Source organism: Engraulis encrasicolus, chromosome 7 (genome assembly GCF_034702125.1).
Source record: "Engraulis encrasicolus isolate BLACKSEA-1 chromosome 7, IST_EnEncr_1.0, whole genome shotgun sequence".
Lineage (NCBI taxonomy): Eukaryota > Metazoa > Chordata > Actinopteri > Clupeiformes > Engraulidae > Engraulis > Engraulis encrasicolus.
The window spans coordinates 35,072,536-35,091,547 of record NC_085863.1 but is presented as its reverse complement, the minus strand read 5'-3'; the positions used below and the strand labels follow the sequence as shown (position 1 = coordinate 35,091,547).

Here is a 19,012-nt window from a genome sequence, read left to right as displayed (position 1 = left end):
TGTATGCAATGAGGGTCATCTGAGCATAAAAATGCTTCAATTGCCGCTTCAAAGGCTCCTTTATGTCTTGAGATTGATGGACACTAAAGCCATGGGGTGATGGGTAACAATGTAATGAAAGATTCCTGGTCACATTGTATCATACAAATAGAAAAAAACTAGAAATGCACCTCCACCCTCTGGGGGACCGAAACACACATGCACTGCAAACGGCAACAGACTTGGACGAGCACATAACCTCCTTAGCAGCCCCTTGTGGCAGGCCGCGCACACAGCAGCGAACAAACTGGCGAACAGACAGAACACACAACAAACTTGGACGATCACATCCTTGACCTCACGTTGGGAGAAGTAATACATTTTTAACATTGTGGGTTTTAAGGAAGACACTAGGGGTAGACAAAGTCATTGTTTGTGAGAATTCAAACCTGATTCAAGGAGTTAACTTTTTTGAGTTACTTAATCACCGTAACAAATTTTGCCATGTTTAAAATTTCATTGATTGGTCAAACAAGTGAACCATTCCCGACGCCCCCCTGCAGGATATTGGCTGAAGGCCACAATTGCAAAAACTGGGTAAACATTCCTGAATACAAAGTCTTGCAAGTCGTCTCAAACTGTACAAGCCATAAGCAAATCTCACTGTATGTATACAATCATGTTTGTATGGACTGCTTGCGGTCTGGGATGACAAACATCCAAAGCAAATTGGGGTTAGATGTTCAGCCAGACATCTTTAGATGCAGCTTGATGACAAGCAAACTGCTTAGGTGGCCTTAAACACGAACTATCTCGAAGTGTTTTCACTTCAGAACATCTTGTCTTGTGCTGGAGTCATCAGTATACATACCTTATTATCTACATCATACATCACTGTTCTACTCACTGACCTTTTATCTTCACCAAAGCTCATGCAGTATGTCTGCTGTTAACACTAACTAATTGTTCCCTCTGTAGAATGCTCGTGCTGGAGTTATCAGTGTGCCGCCGGTCTCCCGCCCCCCTCCTCCATCCCACCCCGGCGCTCCCCGTCCCAGCCCAGACGTGCACCCCGGCGCCCCAAGGCCCGCGCCTGACAACCACCCTGGAGCACCGCGCCCCATCCCCGAAGCCCAGCCAAGACCAGCCATGCCGCCTGCCGGTGGTGAGCTCTTCTTATTATTAGTGAATTTGCAGAAAACAAATAGTTGTTTGCTTGTTCATTTGTTTTTTGTCTTATTTGTCTCTCTTTCAAGTGTAGTGATGTGCTGTTAATGGTTTCTGGATATCAGCAACTTTTGCACCATGTAACGTGTTGTTTTCTTTCATTCCTATTTTTTGACAAATTGGCTCTCTATCCAGTGTAGTTATGCTTTGTTTTCATGATCTGCATCTCAGACACCTTTGCACTGTGAAAAACTCATGTTATGTGCCACCAATCAGCATTAGCATATTTTGTGTTGCTTCCTTCCAAAGGTCCGCCTCCTCCAATACCAGGACCAATGAGACCGCAGATGGCACCACCCATGCAGCCACAAATGCAGGCCCCCATGCAACCGCAGATGCAGGCCCCCATGCAACCGCAAATGCAGGCCCCCATGCAACCCCAAATGCAGGCTCCCATGCAACCCCAGATGCAGCGTCCTATCCTGCCTATGCAGCCCCAGCAGGCTGCTGGTGGTGCTGCTCCGCTGGCGCCGTCTCCGGTGGGTCCTCCACAGTCCCTGGCCTCCCCCAAGGCTCCGCCACGCAGCCGCTCCCACCAGGCGCTGCCCCCGGAAGGTCAAGCCCCTGCACCGGCCGCCGCTGCACCCTCTCCTACTCCTGCTGCTGCGCCTCCAGCAACACAGGTGAGCCCCTGCTTAGGCTTTCCCAATAACTTGGCACTCCAGCCCCTTGACAAAAAATCTCAAGTTGCTGGTAATCAGATTTCTTAGTGGAATTGCTTTTAACCAAAATGACCTGGATGACTGAGAATCAGCACAGTGTGCTGCTGGGTGCTACTGTGCCTTCATCTCTTCAAGCACTGTTCAGACACAACCCTGACACCCTGATTGCATCACCCCCTAGTACACTTGCAAGCGATGTCACCAGCACGCGGGCGGGAGTGCCTGCCTCTTGCATGCTACTATGAGAAGCAGAAGAGCTTAGTGGCACTATAATTAAAGGCTTAAGTGTTTGAATCTGTGTAGTTGTACAATGTTGCCTCTGAAAAATGAAGGCTTTGTAGTGTTTGAGCATGATGTGTTTGAACTACAGCAGGATATTGCTCCAGCTTTCTCATCCAACCGATTGTGATTTCGTGAATTTCTAGATGCTTGTGCGGAAGTGTGCAGCTCAACAGAGATGCATTTCCACTGCATTTTTTGTGTCACTTAACAGATACTGAACATATTCATGAATTGCTAAATGATTCAAAAAATACAGTAGAAGTGTTACTCTGCTTCAGTGCATTTTTTTCCTTTGCAGAGTTCAGTTGCTCTCTTCTCCCCTCAAAAGTAAAAGTCGGTGCATCTCTCTTCTTGCGCTTGCACTAACGGTGCTTCTCTCTCCCCTGGTACACATTTGTTTTTTTTCTCTCTCTCTTACAAGCAGGAGCAACCCTCAGGGTAACAGGTATTTAAGACCTTAGTCTTAACTCCACAGCACCGTCCCATTCTCTACCTCCCACCCCCAGAGATGTATGAGACATGGCCCATACATCGAGTGGATTCACATTTAAGTTGATTTTTTTTAGTTACATTTAAGTGGTAGTTGTGCGTTGTTTTAAATGTTTAAGCCCTGTTCCGCGCTCCTTTTTTTTTTTTTAAAGGCAGTCATATGATTGTGTTACTTTTTTTTTTTTTTTTATTATTATCTCTCATGTTGTTTGTTACTTTACCGTTATGTTTGTGTTCACGGACAACAAGTGGATGTGCTGGTCTTGTCCCTTTCTGACAATTGGACTTTCATCCTCAAATTGCTCCTTGAAAGCCAACACATTCACCTGGTCTGTCATATCAGTTGATGTGATATCTCACCTGACCTGACATACGCCAGCACATACTGTACAGTGTTATCAATCAACAAGACATTTCACCTGACATGCATACTCACTAGCACGTCACACATCACCGCCCAACAATGGCATTGTCAATTTGTGACCCCCGTTCTGAACTTTTGTTTTGTATACCCACATCACTCCATTGTAAATGATTATCACTGTCATATCTGTAAATAACCATATTGAAATTAGTATTCCCTGTCACTCGCCCTCTGTATGTGTACTAGTCTTTCCATAAGGCCCTGTGGATATTAGTATTTTGTATGTTTGAATTATTTATCAGTAACAATATTTAGATTCTAGTTTGTAGTTTGCCTTGTAAAGGAACATACTAGAGCCAATTGCAGAAACGTATGCATTGTCCTAATCAGTCTTGGGCAAGATGGAGTCACTAGTTGCAATTCAGTGCCACATATTCCAAATTACCTTTCCGATATGTGTGTGGGGCACTTGATCGAAACTAATGAATCCAGGTTGTCATCAATGATTATTATATACAGTGGCATGAGAAAGTTTGGGCTCCCTTTTGGAAAATGATTACATCGGTTTATCTCTCGTTGAGCTTTTAAAGTAACAACTTCATTTCAACACATGTTAAATTGTTGAATTGCTGCTTCAAAAACCGATGTAGTGATTTTCTAAAAGGGTGCCCAAACTTTCCTATGGCACTGTATGATGGCTGTGTGGTGACAGACATCACATTTGGACTGGACCGTGGACTCTGTTGTTTTAATTCAATTCTTCCCTTTTCGTTCCTCACAGATCAACGGACTGAACGGCCTCCAGCAAGAAGCACAATGGAAACCAGACCCCTTCGACCCGCTCGCCCGCTCCGACCTCTTCCCCGCCCCCGGCCCGGTCCCAGGCCAGGCCCCCTCCGCCTGGCTCAACACCCAGTCCCTCACCCGCAGCAGCTCCCTGCGTTCTGGCCCCCTCCCTCCTCCGCCCTCCTTCCCCCGCTCCAACTCCTCCGCCACCCTCCCGGCCTCCCGCTCCCTCCACTCGGCCCCCCTCTTCTCCTCCACCTCCACCTCCTCTTCCTCCTCCTCCATGCGGGACTCTGCCGGCACGCCCACCCTCCTCCCGCCTCCCCCTGTACCATCGCGCAGCCGCTCCCAGGAGACCCTGTCCCGCGCCTCCCCAAACCCCTTCCTGGCCGAGACGCCAGCTGCCTCCACATCCATCAGCGGCAGCACCGGCGGCAGCAGTAGCAGCAACCCCTTCACAGGAGGCCTGGCCCACAGCCACCCTCACGTCCAGCCGCAGTTGCCACGCCGCTCCGTCACGCCGGACTTCTCGGCCCAGCAGCAGGCCCAGGCCTCCCTGGCCTTCCACCGGACCATGTCTGCCATGTCCGCCACCTCCGCGTTCGGCACCCATCAGCAGCAACAGCCACCCTCGCTCACGCCCATGGCCCCGCTCACACCCATCCCTGCCCCCGCCTTTGTCCCTGCCCCTGCCCTTGCGCCTGTCCTGACACCGGTCCGCGCCCCTGTCCTGGCCCCCGCTCCTGCTCCCGTCCTGGATACTCGCAAGCAGCAGTGGGTCACGTTCGAGGATGACTCAGACTTCCTTTCCCAGTCCAAGGCCTCCTCCGTGGCGGCCTCGGCCTCCGCCCCAGCTCCTCTGCTTCCCCTCTCCATGTCCACACCCAACCCTTCGTCGTTGTTTGCCCAGCCACAGCCACCGAGCTCTGGGTTCGGCGCCGAGAACAGCTGGGGGTCTTCCTCCTCCACCACCAACGCGTTCCCCACCCTGCCACCCCCACTCCCAGCCAGGACTAACCCCAACCACCCACACATCCCCACACGAGCCAACGAGTTCACTGAGAGATGAGGGTTGTTCATTCGGATGTATGTGGGTGTGTGTGTGTATGTGTGTGCTTGCTTGTGTGTGTGTATGGATGAATGGGGAACTAATGTCTACAGAGAAACATATTGGGTATATTTATGTGTATTTTGATTTGTATAAAGTGAGGTATATAGGAAAGGTCTGAACTTATTTTGGTTCCCATGCCCCTATCAAACCCAGCACTCTCTTTGAGTTTGTCAGTTAGCATTAGGAACATGTTGGATAGTTGACGCAACATCATTGCACGAGATGGGGGAACAATAATCAGATGTTATTTTCGTTTAATACAGGAGAACTGTGCCTGTGTTTGTTATATTAATGAAAACTGTCAATACAAAATATATATGTATATGTGTGTACACATACATGTGCACAGGTATGTGTGGTTAAAAAATACTGTGCAATACTTCTACCATTTGAATGGTCACCATGCCACCGTTTTACCAGTTTAGCTTTGAGCGTCTGCACAATTTGAAGTGGACCAACTGCGCACACAGATCACTGCTTTCAGCAGCTTACAGATCCTCCTTTCCTAAAAAAAAATATCATGCTATGCCCCTGAAAGAATATTTTTGTTACTCGTTTTATTTTACGTTTTTAGTGATTTTATCATGCACATAAAACAGGAGTGATATTGCTTTACCCCAAGGGGGATCATCATGAATGCCGCAGTGACCTACCCTTAGCTAGGCCTATGGCCACTTTATCATCGCAACACTGTCACCGTATCGTTGAGAGGGATGCACAAGGGCTGTAGCCAAACCCACACGTTTAATTAACTGCCAGTTATGAGCAACCTGGATCCGGTAGTTATGCAATCCAGTGTCACATATCCCAAATGGCCTGGTTTCGCCTGCCAAATTCAACCAGGTGATTGTCTGATTGAATGACCACCTTACTGACGTGGACAGGTAAAACCAGGTCATTTGGAATATGTGGCACTGGAGTGAAACAAATGAATCCTGGCTTCCCATCACTGTTAATTGCTTTCTTTGTCATGAATGTATATGTTCAGTTTCAGCTCTGTGTGACGTCTCAGCTGTGGCTTTATATGTGTGTGCGTGTGCGTCGTGAACACAAATTACCGGTTATGAGCTACTGGTAGGGTCTCTAATTGCACGAATATACCAGAAGCGACTAGAGCAACACTGTTGACGTAATTTACTGTGTATGGAGGAACTGGCTACAGAAGAGACAAAGGCCGGCTAGAGGAGATTTGAACGACTTGAGCGTCAGTTTGTTGCTGAACTTCAGTGAGTATTATGCTAATTAGCTATAGCAGTACGGCGACAGCCGCTACAGCCAATTGGAACGTTGGAATGCTTGCGTTCTGCTTTTAGCTGACATACTCTGTCGCTTCTATCTCTTGCGTCGCTCCTTCCAGCGACTCTTTGTAGCTTTGGTCTCTTCTGATGTGTTCGCAGGGTTAAGAGTTGACCAGTGAACCTTTGACAGACAGATACTGGCCCCCTTTACTTCAAATGCCAGCCAGTGTCATATATGATATATCCACACCTCACTGACCAAGTCAATTTGTGTCCATTCTGTATTTTTCACTTACTAACTTAAAGCTGCATTTTCTTTCCATATACAGGTATTGTGAAACCAGCAAAATTAAGTGTGTATATATACAGTATATAGAAAAATATTTATGGTATATATATGTCATATCTGAGATGCACTGAAAAAGAAATCAGTCATTTGGGCTGTCACGTTTTGTGTTTTGACACCAAAGTTCGAGGTTTTGCTTTTTGCTTGACTGGGAGTGCATATCAGTCTGACGGGCATAATTACTTCTTTGTGCTACTCAACTCTCCAACTTTGTGTGTTTTCATGCTTCTGTTTTCTTCTGATCCAAAGCATCGGGCCAGAACTGCTGTATATTTACTGAATGTGGTGTAATTATGTTTCAAGGTCTGATATCCTGACATTATCAGTAGAAAGCTGTGGTCCATGTTGGTGTTGATGTGCGTTTGTTTGTACTTTGCGAGTGTATGTATGTGAGAAAGCAATTGAACCCTGTGCTTGCTTTACTTAGGTTTCACCCCCTAGTGATGGCCATCGTTCATTTTCAAAAAAGAAAATACCCTCTCTATTTTTTTTTAATTAAAACCTGGAAAAGAGTTCTGTGTTCAGTTTACAAGGTACATTATTGTGTACATGCAAGTGTGTGGGCTGTTACCGGATTACGTTGTTTTCTCAAAGAAAAACTTCCGCTAATATAGAAAGCAGATGTGACCCCCTGTTTTGGGTGCTTGCTGTGTCACAATTACAATAACCTGTCAAACTCACTGGATCATAGACAGCGGAGCAAGCATGCACTTTTATGCAGTGGTTATCACACTTATGCTGCTTGACTGCTTTAAATCTATTATATCTATCTCTCTGCAGGAGTTTATGTAAACGGATTGTTTTCAGCACTGCCAGTTATCTATTGTTCTTGGATTCCTCCACATTCCCCCACACACATTGCAAGAACTTTTTTTTTTTTTAAACGATGGCGCCTCTTAAGCCATTGTTATTTTCCATGACTCTTCTGGTGTCATCCCCAAAGGTTCAGCACATATTTTTGATTTCGTGAGTGACCATGTTGAATACTTAGTATTCAAAATAATGTTTTATTGTATGATGGACATTTTTTTTAATCAGTCCTGGGTATTGGAAACATTGATATTATCAGCCTATTGCTTTTCCACACCATGCCCTTTCTTCACACACGTTACACAGCATTCTAAACCATGCCACCAAAAAGTTTTATGTGCGTGTTTTGAAATGTGGTCTTGTCAAAAAAACAGCAGTGACGTCAGTATTGTACTTTTATTATTGTACTACCTACTCTTTCTGTATTTGTTGGGTTTACATGTAACTGTACATGCATTATATGAACATCAGTTGATGTCTTTATCTTGAGGCTGTGGGAAAGAAAGGTTGTGTTTTTGGAGCATTGCATAAATCCCCCCCATGGGTCTAGTCATTTATTTGCACCATTAAACATTGAGATGGTCGGTTTGGTGGACTTCTGCTCTTCAGAGAAGTCTTTGTGTTAAAACCGGCTAGAAGGCTAGAAGAATGACCTCTGATGCAAAATCCCAGTGCATTGTTTGTTCAGCAACAGTCACTGTCTGTATTTACACTTCAATGAACAGGGTTGTTTTTGTAACACAGTGTCAAGGTACAGTAGTTCAGTTGGTGTGATATTGATATCTCATCATTCGATAGTAATTTCTGGGGAACTTCGATTGTGTTTTGGGTTGTACAGTGAAATAGGAGCATTCCGTCTGCGCGGTGTGGAGCCGGAAGCTCATGGGATCACATTTACTTTAAAAGGCCAGATTTTATAGGACGCTCTAAGTCCACTTGTGAGGTGAATGTCCCCCTGTAGCTGTTAACCAGTAGTGAGACAATTCCTGTTGTTGACCATATTCTGTATATCAAAGAAAACCAGGAAACTGCAGAGCATTAATTAGTATTTAAACTTCTGTGATTTGTGTGCAAAAACTGAGTGCACAGTTCTGTATGGAGCAATTGGTGTTGTATGTATGCAATAATAAATACATATATATCAAAACTGATTTGTGTGTGAATTTTACTGAGTAGTAGTAGGCATATCCGTCCTTGCAGTAGTGCCAAGACAGGTGCAAAAATGGGTGTTAGTCATGAAACAAAAAAAAAGTTTATTAAAAAGTAAAATCTTAATCACAACCATTATTTTAACAGGGCAATTATATGCTTTCTTTTTTGTAGTTTAGACTGCTCTTGATTCTAAAAACGAGCAGAAGCCAACAAGCTTGGGGTGTTTGTTACAGCCTCTACAACAATCATAATCGCAATACTTTCACCATTCCTTCTCCTGAATGACACTAGGAGTGCATCTTAATATGCAACCTTGCCTCCTCCACTTGTTTCTCGTCATGATGACATCACTGACAACAGCATTATATTTCAATATCTTGCAAAAGCTCAATTGTAGAGTCTTTTTCTCTTTTGCAATTGGGATGGTGAATGAAAAACAGTCCCTCAAAAGTTGTTGTGGCTAGGCAGGCTGACAGCTGGGAAACTCTATCGTTTTCTCCACGAAGGAGGGGCCAGGAGGCGGGACGAGGAGACAAGCGCAAGTGGAGGAGGCAAGGTCCTATTAAGACGCACTCATGATGACTAAAACATATGGTGCACATACACCATACTTTGTGGGAAGAATGTGTGGGGCTTTTTCATAGGAATATTACGGTAATTTGTCGGAAGTAAGTGGACGGAAGTTAGCTAGCTACTGCAGTCGTGTGAGCAAAGGCACCTGTGATGTGTAGAGCATGTTTTCAACTGTAAGTTCGAGCTATAATGGTTAATTTGCGAAATCACTGCTGTGTCTGTGTATGTGTTTAGATAGAGTACGTTGCATGTTAGAAACGCACGCGCGAGTGGTGGCTGTCAAACGGGATCTAGCAGTGGCCACGAGATAGCTGCACCTTCGAAAACAGTTTTGTGTCAGGTTTCCATAGTAACCGCATAAGAAGCGGCACCAAAGCAAAGGATTGTATTTTGTAGCCTTCGTGTTGATCAGCCAAACCACTGACTGAGGAATACTTATTTGTCTGTATGCTGATTGCGCCTTTTTACTGTTGCTGAGACGATTCGAAGACACTGAACATGGTCCAGTTGCACGTGAAACGAGGGGATGAGAGTCAGTTTCTATTCACTATTACTGTCGACGTCCCATTGGAAACTGTAACTGAACAAGTCACAGCCATCTACAATGGAAAGCTGAAAGTGGAGAGAATTTGCTCAGGTCAGATGATATGCCATCCTATCTCCACCCAACTCATAACAGATATCTAGTTTTCCTTTACAGCAGCTACTGAAATGTGAATGTGCTGCGTATTTATTTTGCAGAAATACCACAGCTTGCAGAACATGGCATCACACTACCACCAAATATGCAGGGGCTCACAGCCGAACAGTTAGTGGACCTGAAACTTGTGGATGAATGGGAGGATACGTGCATACCCAGTGGAGGTGCAGAATTAAAGAAGGATGACATCGGACTTAGGAATGGACAAGGTGAGAGAATGTTCATTCTGCTGCTCTCGCTCTCTCTCTCTCTCTCTCTCTCTCTCTCTCTCTCTCTCTCTCTCTCTCTCTATCACTACATGCTCAGTTTCACACTTGTTTATTTCCTCTGTACACAGCTCCAAATGATAAAATGAAAGATGTTTTAAAGAAGACAATGGAAGAAGCCAAGGCCTTAGTCTCAAAGGTAAGCAGTGCACATTTCAAACCTCAACATGCAAATTATGTACAGCAGTGAGAGGTTTCCGGACTAAACAACAGGCCAGCCAAGTCAAAATCTTAGTCTTCATCATGCTTTAATGGTAAATGCATTATAATAATGTAATGCATTATGTATTGCTGTTGTAGTGCTTATTTCTGTTGTTATGTGTTGGACATAGCATGTGATGCAATGTTAATGCATTTTTAAGGCCCCGAGCACCAAAGGTCCCTATTGAAATCCCTCTATTATTATTTTTTTCCCTTTTTTGTCCTGATGTTGTACTGAGTAGAAGCAGGCCCAGGCCAATGTATGCGTAACCATGGAGATGGTAAAGGAGGCCCTGGACCTCCTGCGGGGGGCGGTCATGATTGTGTACCCCATGGGGCTCCCCCCACACGACCCCATCCGCATGGAGCTGGAGGATAAAGAAGACCTGGCCGGCACACAGGTAAAGGGTTATGGTAAATGGACTGCATTTGTATAGTGCTTTCCAACTCCTTCGAGCACTCGAAGCGCTTAACATTTATGCCACACTTTCACCCATTCACATTCATATCCAAACACTGTAAAGGGTTATGAAAGTGAAAGTGAAAGCCCATTGGGAAACTCCAACTCCCATTGTCATTGTGACACAGCACTCCACAGCACACAAGTGAACACTGCACACAACGAAATTGCATTTATGCCTCACCCGTGCAAGGGGGCAGCCCTCAGTGGCGCCCCATGGGGAGCAGTGCGGTGGGACGGTACCATGCTCAGGGTACCTCAGTCATGGAGGAGGATGGGGGAGAGCACTGGTTGATTACTCCCCCCACCAACCTGGCAGGTCGGGAGTCGAACCGGCAACCTCTGGGATGCAAGTCTGACGCCCTAACCGCTCACCCATGACTGGTTATGGTAAATGGACTGCTTTCCCACTCCTTCGAGCACTCGAAGCGCTTAACATTTATGCCACACTTTCACCCATTCACATTCATATCCAAACACTGGTGGCTGTGGTTTCCACGCAGGGTACCACCCTGCCACCAGGAGCAATTGAGCAATACGTAAATTGCTCAATGCCTGTGTTCTGTGAAAATAAAAATATTAAGAATTTTACTTGTATAGCACAATTCATACCAACATGCAGCCCTATGTGCTTCAACACATGAGCGTCATAATTTCCGCAAAGTTTTAAGGTATGCTAGGTGGCCAAGTCGGAAAAAATTAGGAAAAAAACGTGCAGCTGCTTCACTGAGATGAGCAACCAATAGGCTGTAAACAAAATAATAATAAAAACAGGGGCGCGGTGGCTCAATGGGCTGAGGCGCTGTACCATTACACCGTGGTCCAGGGTTCGAGTCCTACCCGAGATCCATTTGCAATCCTTACCCTCTCTCTCGCCCACTCATTTCCTGTCACACTCTCACTGTCTTGTCCAAATAAAGGCATAAAATCCCCAAAATTACGACACAACTCCTACCTGCCTCCTCTTATTGCTTTTTCTAACCAAAGGCAGGCATTTATTTATGGCAGATCAGTCATCATGCAGGCTTTCTTGTGACTCCAGGTCCTGTCCAACAACTTCAGTAGCTTTTCTTCAAAGATTGTTTTTGGGGGGAAAATAGAGAAAAAAAATTTGGCGTCTCTTCAAGTGATTCCAAGTAAAGTCAGACCAGAAACACTTATTTTCAGCTGATCTGAACTGCCAGCCTACGGCTTTCCTGTTAACTTGTATGGCAGGATGAGAACAAGGGAATGTTATTATTTTGTGCAGCGGAATATTTTTTTGAGAGAGAGAGAGAGAAACCCTTTATTCCTTCTCCACAATGCAGGCATCTCTCCAAGTGATCCCAGCTGAAGAGGCCCAGCTCTGGTGGGCAGGCAAAGAAATGCAGCGTGGCAAGAAGCTCCAGGACTACATTGGCAAAAACGAGAAGACCAAGATTGTGGTCAAACTACAAAAGGTAGGTACAGTCAGGGAAGCCGACAGGGGGGAGCAAACAGATCCGTTGTCCCGGGCCCAGGGAGAGGAGGGACCCATAATTGGGTCCTTATTACATAATATATGCATTGAGGGGAGGGCCTTTCCCATTACATTGTCCTGGACCTAAGAAAAGCTGCCAGTGGCCCTGGATACAGTACCTACCTGCCTTGCTTCCTGCCTGCCATTAGCTCTTGGCCTGTTGTGGATGTGGGAGCGCCATGCCAGGGGAATGTGAAACGTGCAGTATGTGTTTCTCCACAGAGAGGCCAGGGGGCGCCAGGGAGAGAGCCGCTGGTTAATGAGGAACAGCAGAAGCAGATGATGATGCACTACCACAGGCGACAAGAAGAACTCAAGGTGGGCCCAGAATTAGGGGCGGAGCTACAGTATAGCAGGACAGCAGGACATTTGCCCTGGGGGCCACGGCCCTCCTGTATTGGTGTTTGGGGGCCTGTTGTAACCTTGCACGCTGTGTACGGGACCCTATCAGTGTCGTGCCCTGTGGGCAGTTGTTCTGCCACTGCCCAGAATAAATAATGTGAAGGACGAGCTGGAGATTTCAAAAGAAAGATAACAGATTAAAGAATAATTCAGGCTGCAACTGCACATTGAAATTGGCTAGAATTCTCCTCCAAGTTGCAGTGTGCTCCAGCTCTTCCTTCGCAAGCACTGTCCTACTGTGAAGCACCTGCCAGTTGCTGGATGATGCGTAGAGTCCCTTTTGCTTTCATCCAAAATTAACTGTCAATTCGTTAGCACACATTACTAGACTTTTCTCTGAATGTTGTTGTTTTGTCTAAGCAGCTTTGTCTCTAATTTTAGAAACTGGAAGAAGCAGATGACGACGACGCCCATCTGCACTCGGATTGGTCAGACAGGCAGGCCCTGAAGAAGCAGTTCCAAGGCTTGACCAACATCAAATGGGGCCCGAGATGATAAGCCTAAATTCAGAGACTGACTGACTGATACAGTGGCCTTGTCAACAAGATCTCAGAGGAGTAGCCGTGAGAATCCCTTATCCACTCTCACTTCCTACTGTGATTGCTCTACTTCACATCACCCTATCTCTTATCTGCGATCTGATCTTGATTTTTTTTCCCTCAGTCTTCCTATTTTTGACCCACATGTTTTTGAATTGTACATACACGTTGTAAATTATTGTGGGTGGAAAATAAAGCTGTGATTAACTGTATCTGTGTGTGTTTGTATTTTTGACAGCATTTGGCTCATAGAGCACATCATGATGGATTCGTATTATGTGACCAGGTGTCTCACTCACCACACCAGTGACTCAGCCGATCTCTTGAGGAGGCCCTGGCCCGGTTATTTGTCATAGTGTTTCAGTCAGAGTGAGGATGTATCCCTCCTTTTCCTCTCTTTGTCCGTGCCATTGGTGCTGGCACAGCTGAGATGCAGTGCTGTTTACAGGCAGGATGTTGTTGCTAAGCTCTCTCCTAGGCCCTTCCAGTGGAAATGATAGGGGCTCACACACAATCTTTCCTATTGGGGAAGACTATCTCTCTCTCTCTCTCTCTCTCTCTCTCTCTCTCTCTCTCTCTCTCTCTCTCTCAATGATATCATGCTGTTTCGAGGCTCCAGAAAGCTCTGACGCAGCTACTGTGTGAATTGATGTATGAACAAAAGTTGACGATATAATATATTTTTTATTGTTTTAGTTTGATGCAAATGTGAATGAAAGCCGTTGTAGTTTGTTCTCCTAATGATCTAAGAATGATGTAGGATTCTGAATCGGTTTTGCTCCTGTTTAGCTCTTTAAAATGTGCTTTACCCCAAGGGAGATCATCATGAATGCCGCAGGGCTCAGGTGCTATACTGTTCCAGTGAGTAGGTTTAGGCCATTTAGACACGGCGTTATAAATTTGCTGTCACCAGAATACCAATGACGTAGTACATTACTAAAGGCTGTCATTGTAGTACTATGGTAGTTAACTGTTCAATGACTATTACAGGGTGCCAGCGGAGGTACGACATGCATTAAGGGGCTATGGTGCCAAAGTAGGTGATGGACCAAAATGATTAAACTACAAAGATGTTGCAAAGTCCGACTCTGCACACTGATAAACTGAGTTTGTTTATAATATCAACTTTATATATTGTTTGGAAGTGTTCATCAGTGTGTAGATTTTGTTATTTTTAGGGTATAGGTCAAAGGTGTCCACATGAGGCACCATTCATGTAAGAGTTCATCCAGATCTCCTGAATCACCAGCTCTCGCCGCTCAATCCTCTCCATGAGCTCGGCAGCCTCTGTGGTGTATGTCACCTCCTCCCAGCAGTACAATGGCTTCCTGTCACTTCCTGACAGAAAAGAGCTGTCCATAAGAGTCACTGACTCTTCATCAGCACTCTCCTCACTGTCCGTCTCATCAGAATCATTGTCTTCCTCACTCGTGTCTTCTACCCGGCTCAACAGTGTCCTGTTTAAGTTGTGGTTCTTCCAGGTGTGCGTGGTGCTGTTGCAGGACAGTCGTACAGACACGGCTAGGAGTAGAACCAGCAGGCCCACACACACGCTGGAGATGAAGAGTAAGGCAGCCTTGTCCGGGTGCTCTGTTTGGGGATACAGACGGTGCAGGGAAGGTGGACATTTTTGTTTTCAAGTGAGCACTATTTCAACATATTGAGGACACATTTTTTAATTGATGTTTACTGAGGATATTCACAACACAATGCTTTCTACTTCCAGAGTCGTATACTGAATCATTGTTTAAAGGTGCACTGTGTAGGATGGTGACCCGAGAAGCTATTGCAACTAGCTCATTGAAACTGTGCTGCCTATTGTCAAATTTGATGATTTCATGAATATTGAAATTAATATTTATGGTAAATGACTTGTATGAATTTAGTGGTATGACCAAAGTACAGTAAGTTTTGTGCTAAAAATGTTTATTGTGCAGTTTTTCCAGTCATAATGAATGCTTCCAATTTGATGGAGGTGATAAGTGTTTGTGAAAAAGGTAACATTTGTGAATGGGCAGCATGCATTCTGGAAATAAACTACTAAAAATATTACACAGTGCACCTTTTAACTTTGTCCTCTGCTCTTTGCTAATGAAAGGTGTCTTACCTTTTATGTGACCGTATATCGTCAGTGAGTTGCTCAGGATAATCCCACGGTTTTCTGGCAGCCTCGAACCTTCAACCTTTGGAGTTACCAGAGAATCTGACAGATTGAGTTGGGTAAGTGACTTGAATATTTATCACTATGTTCGTCACGATAATGAAAAACAATGAAAGCCTAACCACATTTCTTTCATTTCCACCTACCTCTCACAATGTTGTGTTGCGGTATCACAGTTGATTTGAAAATGTTTGGGTCTACCTCTTTCACCAATACCTGTGGTACTGTGCACAAACAAGAGATACAATGTTTACCTGGATTGTAGTCTTTCATGTTAAATAAAACTGAATGCAGATTTATGGTTAATGACGTGGGTGGTTTGCCACTGCCAACACTGGAGCCAATTGCAGGAAGTTTTAGAAGGTTACAGATATCTGTAGTCGCTTAGCTCACTTTCTATTCTTACTCATGTACAACTATTCTTCGTTTTTTTATTTTTGTGATTTCCTGTTGTTACACAATGAATACTTTAATAGTTATGTTGGTCTGGGAAAGGTCTGATTACAATGAATGTACAATGCTGTACTCTAACTTTTTATCATTCTCAGTCAGATAAAATCCCCCACAAATCATTCATTGTGGTGTATGTCGTTGGCAGTAAGCAATTCTTACCACAGGAGTAGAGAATCGTGAGATATTTTGTTGTTCTTGGTGGGCACGGGTCCTTAAAAATGTGGTCACTGATTGTGATAAAGCACCTTTGCTTTCCATTACATTTCTTAGACACTGTGTGTGCAGCCCCAAAGAAGAGGCATTCTGTTTCCAAGAGGAAAAAAATGAAAGGGAGAGGGGTAAAAAGAATTTGAAGTATTCATTACAATAAAAACATTTTCTTGTATGCATGGAATGTTGACCATTTGAAACATTCAGGCTTACCGAAATTGATAGATTTGTCAACACAAGGTTTATTAAAGCAAATTGAGCTCTCACCAAATGGAGGCGGTTCATAGGTCGAACTGCAAACATCTTTGTCTTCCACCTGTCGGCCATACACCGCTGAGTAAACGATCAAAACTCGGGGATGTTTGCAGTGCAGTAGGACGTTCTCTCCCTCACAACCCACCCTTCTTTTGTGTTCCACTAACAAAATGAGTGTAATAATCAGTGTTACAGATTACACGCTATAGTGGGATTTCAAAGTAAACGTCATCTCTAAAAACAACAAAATTACAGTTGGAGCACTTACTTGGTTTACATTTGTAGGTGACATAAAGGTACTTTGAGTGTCCAGGACAAGGATCCCTCCCGAATACACGATGATTAACCTGGAGAAGACAGTGTCTGTGGCCTTGGCATTCCGACAGTATCTTCTGTGTACCAAACCACATACACAACCCAAGTAGACTTGATCACTAACAGACCCAAACACATCAATAGCTTATTCCTCTTTGGTTTATCGCCTCGGGCAGACCTTTCAGATAACTTTGTCCCAGGCTCAGCCAAAGCTGTCAGTGGCCCTTTAGTATACTACAGTATAATAAGCAAAAAAATCATACCTGTAAGGCGGTCGTAGCATTGCAGGATATGTTCAGATGTTTGCCTAGTAGAGCAGTGGGAAGGAGACTGGGGCAGAGCTGAAAGTCTGCCAGTCCATAGTAAGCAGAGAGGACGGAGATGGTGGAGTGTCTTGGGCACTGGAGTTGCAATGCGTCCCCCTCACAGCCATACAGAGAGTGGCTAGAGATGATGTCTGTCAAATACTCTTTAAGATAATCACAAACTATATTAGACCTAAAATATGTACCATCTGGTAGTTTATTATGAGTAATTGAAGCATAACATAAAACCATATTGTAAGTCAATATAAGATACTTGAATAATTTCAATAATTTCAAACCAATCAAATGCAAAAGAAAATATTTTGTATCTGGTAGTTGAGTGTTATAGGTTAAGCATTATACAGACGTATTAAAGTAGGGCATAGGCCTTATAAGTCAATTTAATATAAACTAATGTAGGCAGGCCTACTTATAGCCTACTATAATATTAGTATCATTAGTAATAAGTTGCCAAAGTAATATTCTTGTTTCATATTTCAGAGGTGTCACTTACTTGAGAAGTCTGACAGTGCGTCCATGTCTTCAGTCCAGAGCAGCAGGACAGAGCACATTATCTTAATAAGAAGGCACCAATGGCATCTGTGGATACTGCTGAGGACCATGGTAGGCATTCCCGTTCTCTGAGCTCATGTTCGAAAACTTATTCACATCACAGTGTTCTCATAAGCGAGCTCTTGTCCAGGGGTAGAATAGGCTCCTGAGATTTTGTCCTGTTTCAGATTCTGTCCAAACGTACAGAAGTTGACATGACTAAAGACCAAAACGCTTGTAGAGCACATAGTTATGGAAGCTGAGAATGAAGCCTATCAATAGACTTACTACTGTGACAGTAGCTGTAGTACGGTCACATACCAGGCAGAAAACGGATTATTTCAGCTATTGCATGTCTGCTGTCAAAATTGCAATGTGAGGAAACCCCTGTCGCACGAGAGAGGAAATTGCACATACGCAACAAGTTGATGCTGACTTCAACTACGCAGCTACTTTGTATCACTTCGATCGCAATTGATTTTCGACTGCGCGCAAGAAAGAGAAAAGCACAGATGAAAAACTTCTCGACAACTAGCGATCTTGGTGACTTAAAAAGAAACGCAAAGAGAGCGTCCAAGCGGGGGCGTGGCGAGGGGCACTACAAGGAAAAGCTCGGCGTAGTTGTACTACTAGAACTAAATCATGTGCTGTTGAACAGCTGCGCAGAAATTTCGTTCACCTCGCAACCCGCTTGACGGCGCCAAAAGGCGATGCATTTTTTTTGATGCCCTGCAGATATCAGTGTGCTTAAGCGCGGGCCTTCTATTGTGCTTGTATTTTTCCAAACATGGTGCATAATGCATTCAATATTGACTTTCATCCCTCAATTCATCCAACTAAGTTGTTATTTGAGAAACATAACCAAATTTACATTCTACTTATTCCATTCTCTTTGACCTTTAACCTTATGCCACCATTGAGCAAATTACACACATAAGTGGTTATTAAAAATGTATAATTTGCATGTGTTTTCCTAATTCCAAAAAAAGTATTTTTTTTTTCGCCAAGCCTATATTGAAATAACGACTCTATGATAATCATCTCCATGAGCCTACGTGAGTAGCCTATGAAACACTTAAATATCCTCCTACCAGAATCTCCAGTATAGGCCTAGCCTACTGAAGTTAATGTATGACTGGTAACTAATATAATATTAATACACCTCATGTTACAGGAGAAGAGATATTGTGAGCATGCTCGTGGCTCTTGGGGGTGCTGTTGAGTTAAGTGCAGAGTCATAGATGTCATAGATGTGCCATTCAACACAACCTAAAACCCAAGCAGAATCTAAAAAAATACAAAACCACATAACAATAACAACCACAACAAATATTCAAACTCACTTTTTCTCATTTTGAAAACGGGAAATATTGTGAACATAATGTAGGTGGGCCTTTTTGAATTTCTCAAATCAGCAGGACTCAAAACATTTGCAAAGCACTCTCTTTTAGTCGACTTTAATTATTATCCCGATATTAGTAGACGTGGTCAAAAAGAAGCTGACATAGGCCTAAATCTCCTGGGTGGGGGACTTCATTGCTACCCATTCACTAGGTCAGTGTTTCCCAACCAGGGGTACGTGTACCACTAGGGGTACGCGAGCACACCTCAGGGGGTACGCGGAAAAATTTAATAATAGCAAATATATTGAGTGTAGTCACATTGGGATAGAGGAA

The 19,012-nt window shown here is 44.2% G+C and overlaps 3 protein-coding genes across 8 annotated transcripts in view; 2 read left to right on the top strand and 1 right to left on the bottom strand.

The window, feature by feature from the left end:
• The window catches only part of synj1 (synaptojanin 1), a 36,776-nt gene extending 31,808 nt beyond the window's left edge, over positions 1-4,968 (top strand). For all 6 annotated transcript variants that reach the window (XM_063203321.1, XM_063203320.1, XM_063203319.1 and 3 more), the window contains 3 exons: positions 958-1,144; positions 1,456-1,829; positions 3,785-4,968. In XM_063203321.1, coding sequence (XP_063059391.1) covers positions 958-1,144; positions 1,456-1,829; positions 3,785-4,858 — 1,635 coding nt within the window. In that variant the 3' untranslated portion in view covers positions 4,859-4,968. The remainder of the gene's footprint in view (positions 1-957; positions 1,145-1,455; positions 1,830-3,784) is intronic.
• Positions 4,969-9,115: 4,147 nt separating this feature from the next.
• cfap298 (cilia and flagella associated protein 298) lies at positions 9,116-13,297 on the top strand. Its single transcript, XM_063203323.1, has 7 exons — positions 9,116-9,656; positions 9,761-9,928; positions 10,057-10,124; positions 10,429-10,587; positions 11,954-12,085; positions 12,367-12,462; positions 12,928-13,297. The coding sequence occupies exons 1-7, from the start codon at positions 9,518-9,520 to the stop codon at positions 13,039-13,041; spliced, it is 876 nt and encodes a 291-aa protein (XP_063059393.1). The 5' UTR covers positions 9,116-9,517; the 3' UTR covers positions 13,042-13,297.
• A 97-nt stretch (positions 13,298-13,394) lies between these two features.
• eva1c (eva-1 homolog C (C. elegans)) lies at positions 13,395-18,008 on the bottom strand. The gene is made up of 8 exons (XM_063203322.1): positions 17,299-18,008; positions 16,743-16,948; positions 16,433-16,556; positions 16,177-16,326; positions 15,859-16,002; positions 15,393-15,470; positions 15,193-15,288; positions 13,395-14,675 (listed from the first exon to the last, which is right to left on the bottom strand). Exons 1-8 carry the CDS (start codon positions 17,414-17,416, stop codon positions 14,272-14,274), a joined length of 1,320 nt encoding a protein of 439 aa, XP_063059392.1. The 5' UTR covers positions 17,417-18,008; the 3' UTR covers positions 13,395-14,271.
• Positions 18,009-19,012: the final 1,004 nt, after the last annotated feature.

Excerpts from the sequence above, each read along its gene's own strand:
- cfap298 (XM_063203323.1), top strand. The coding sequence starts at position 9,518 with ATGGTCCAGTTGCACGTGAAACGAGGGGATGAGAGTCAGTTTCTATTC. Across the intron at positions 9,657-9,760 it reads AGTGGAGAGAATTTGCTCAG|AAATACCACAGCTTGCAGAA; the intron begins GTCAGATGATAT and ends TTTATTTTGCAG. Across the intron at positions 12,086-12,366 it reads TTGTGGTCAAACTACAAAAG|AGAGGCCAGGGGGCGCCAGG; the intron begins GTAGGTACAGTC and ends GTTTCTCCACAG.
- eva1c (XM_063203322.1), bottom strand. The coding sequence starts at position 17,416 with ATGCCTACCATGGTCCTCAGCAGTATCCACAGATGCCATTGGTGCCTT. Across the intron at positions 16,949-17,298 it reads CGCACTGTCAGACTTCTCAA|AGTATTTGACAGACATCATC; the intron begins GTAAGTGACACC and ends ATTATCTTAAAG. Across the intron at positions 16,557-16,742 it reads ATGCTACGACCGCCTTACAG|AAGATACTGTCGGAATGCCA; the intron begins GTATGATTTTTT and ends TTTGGTACACAG.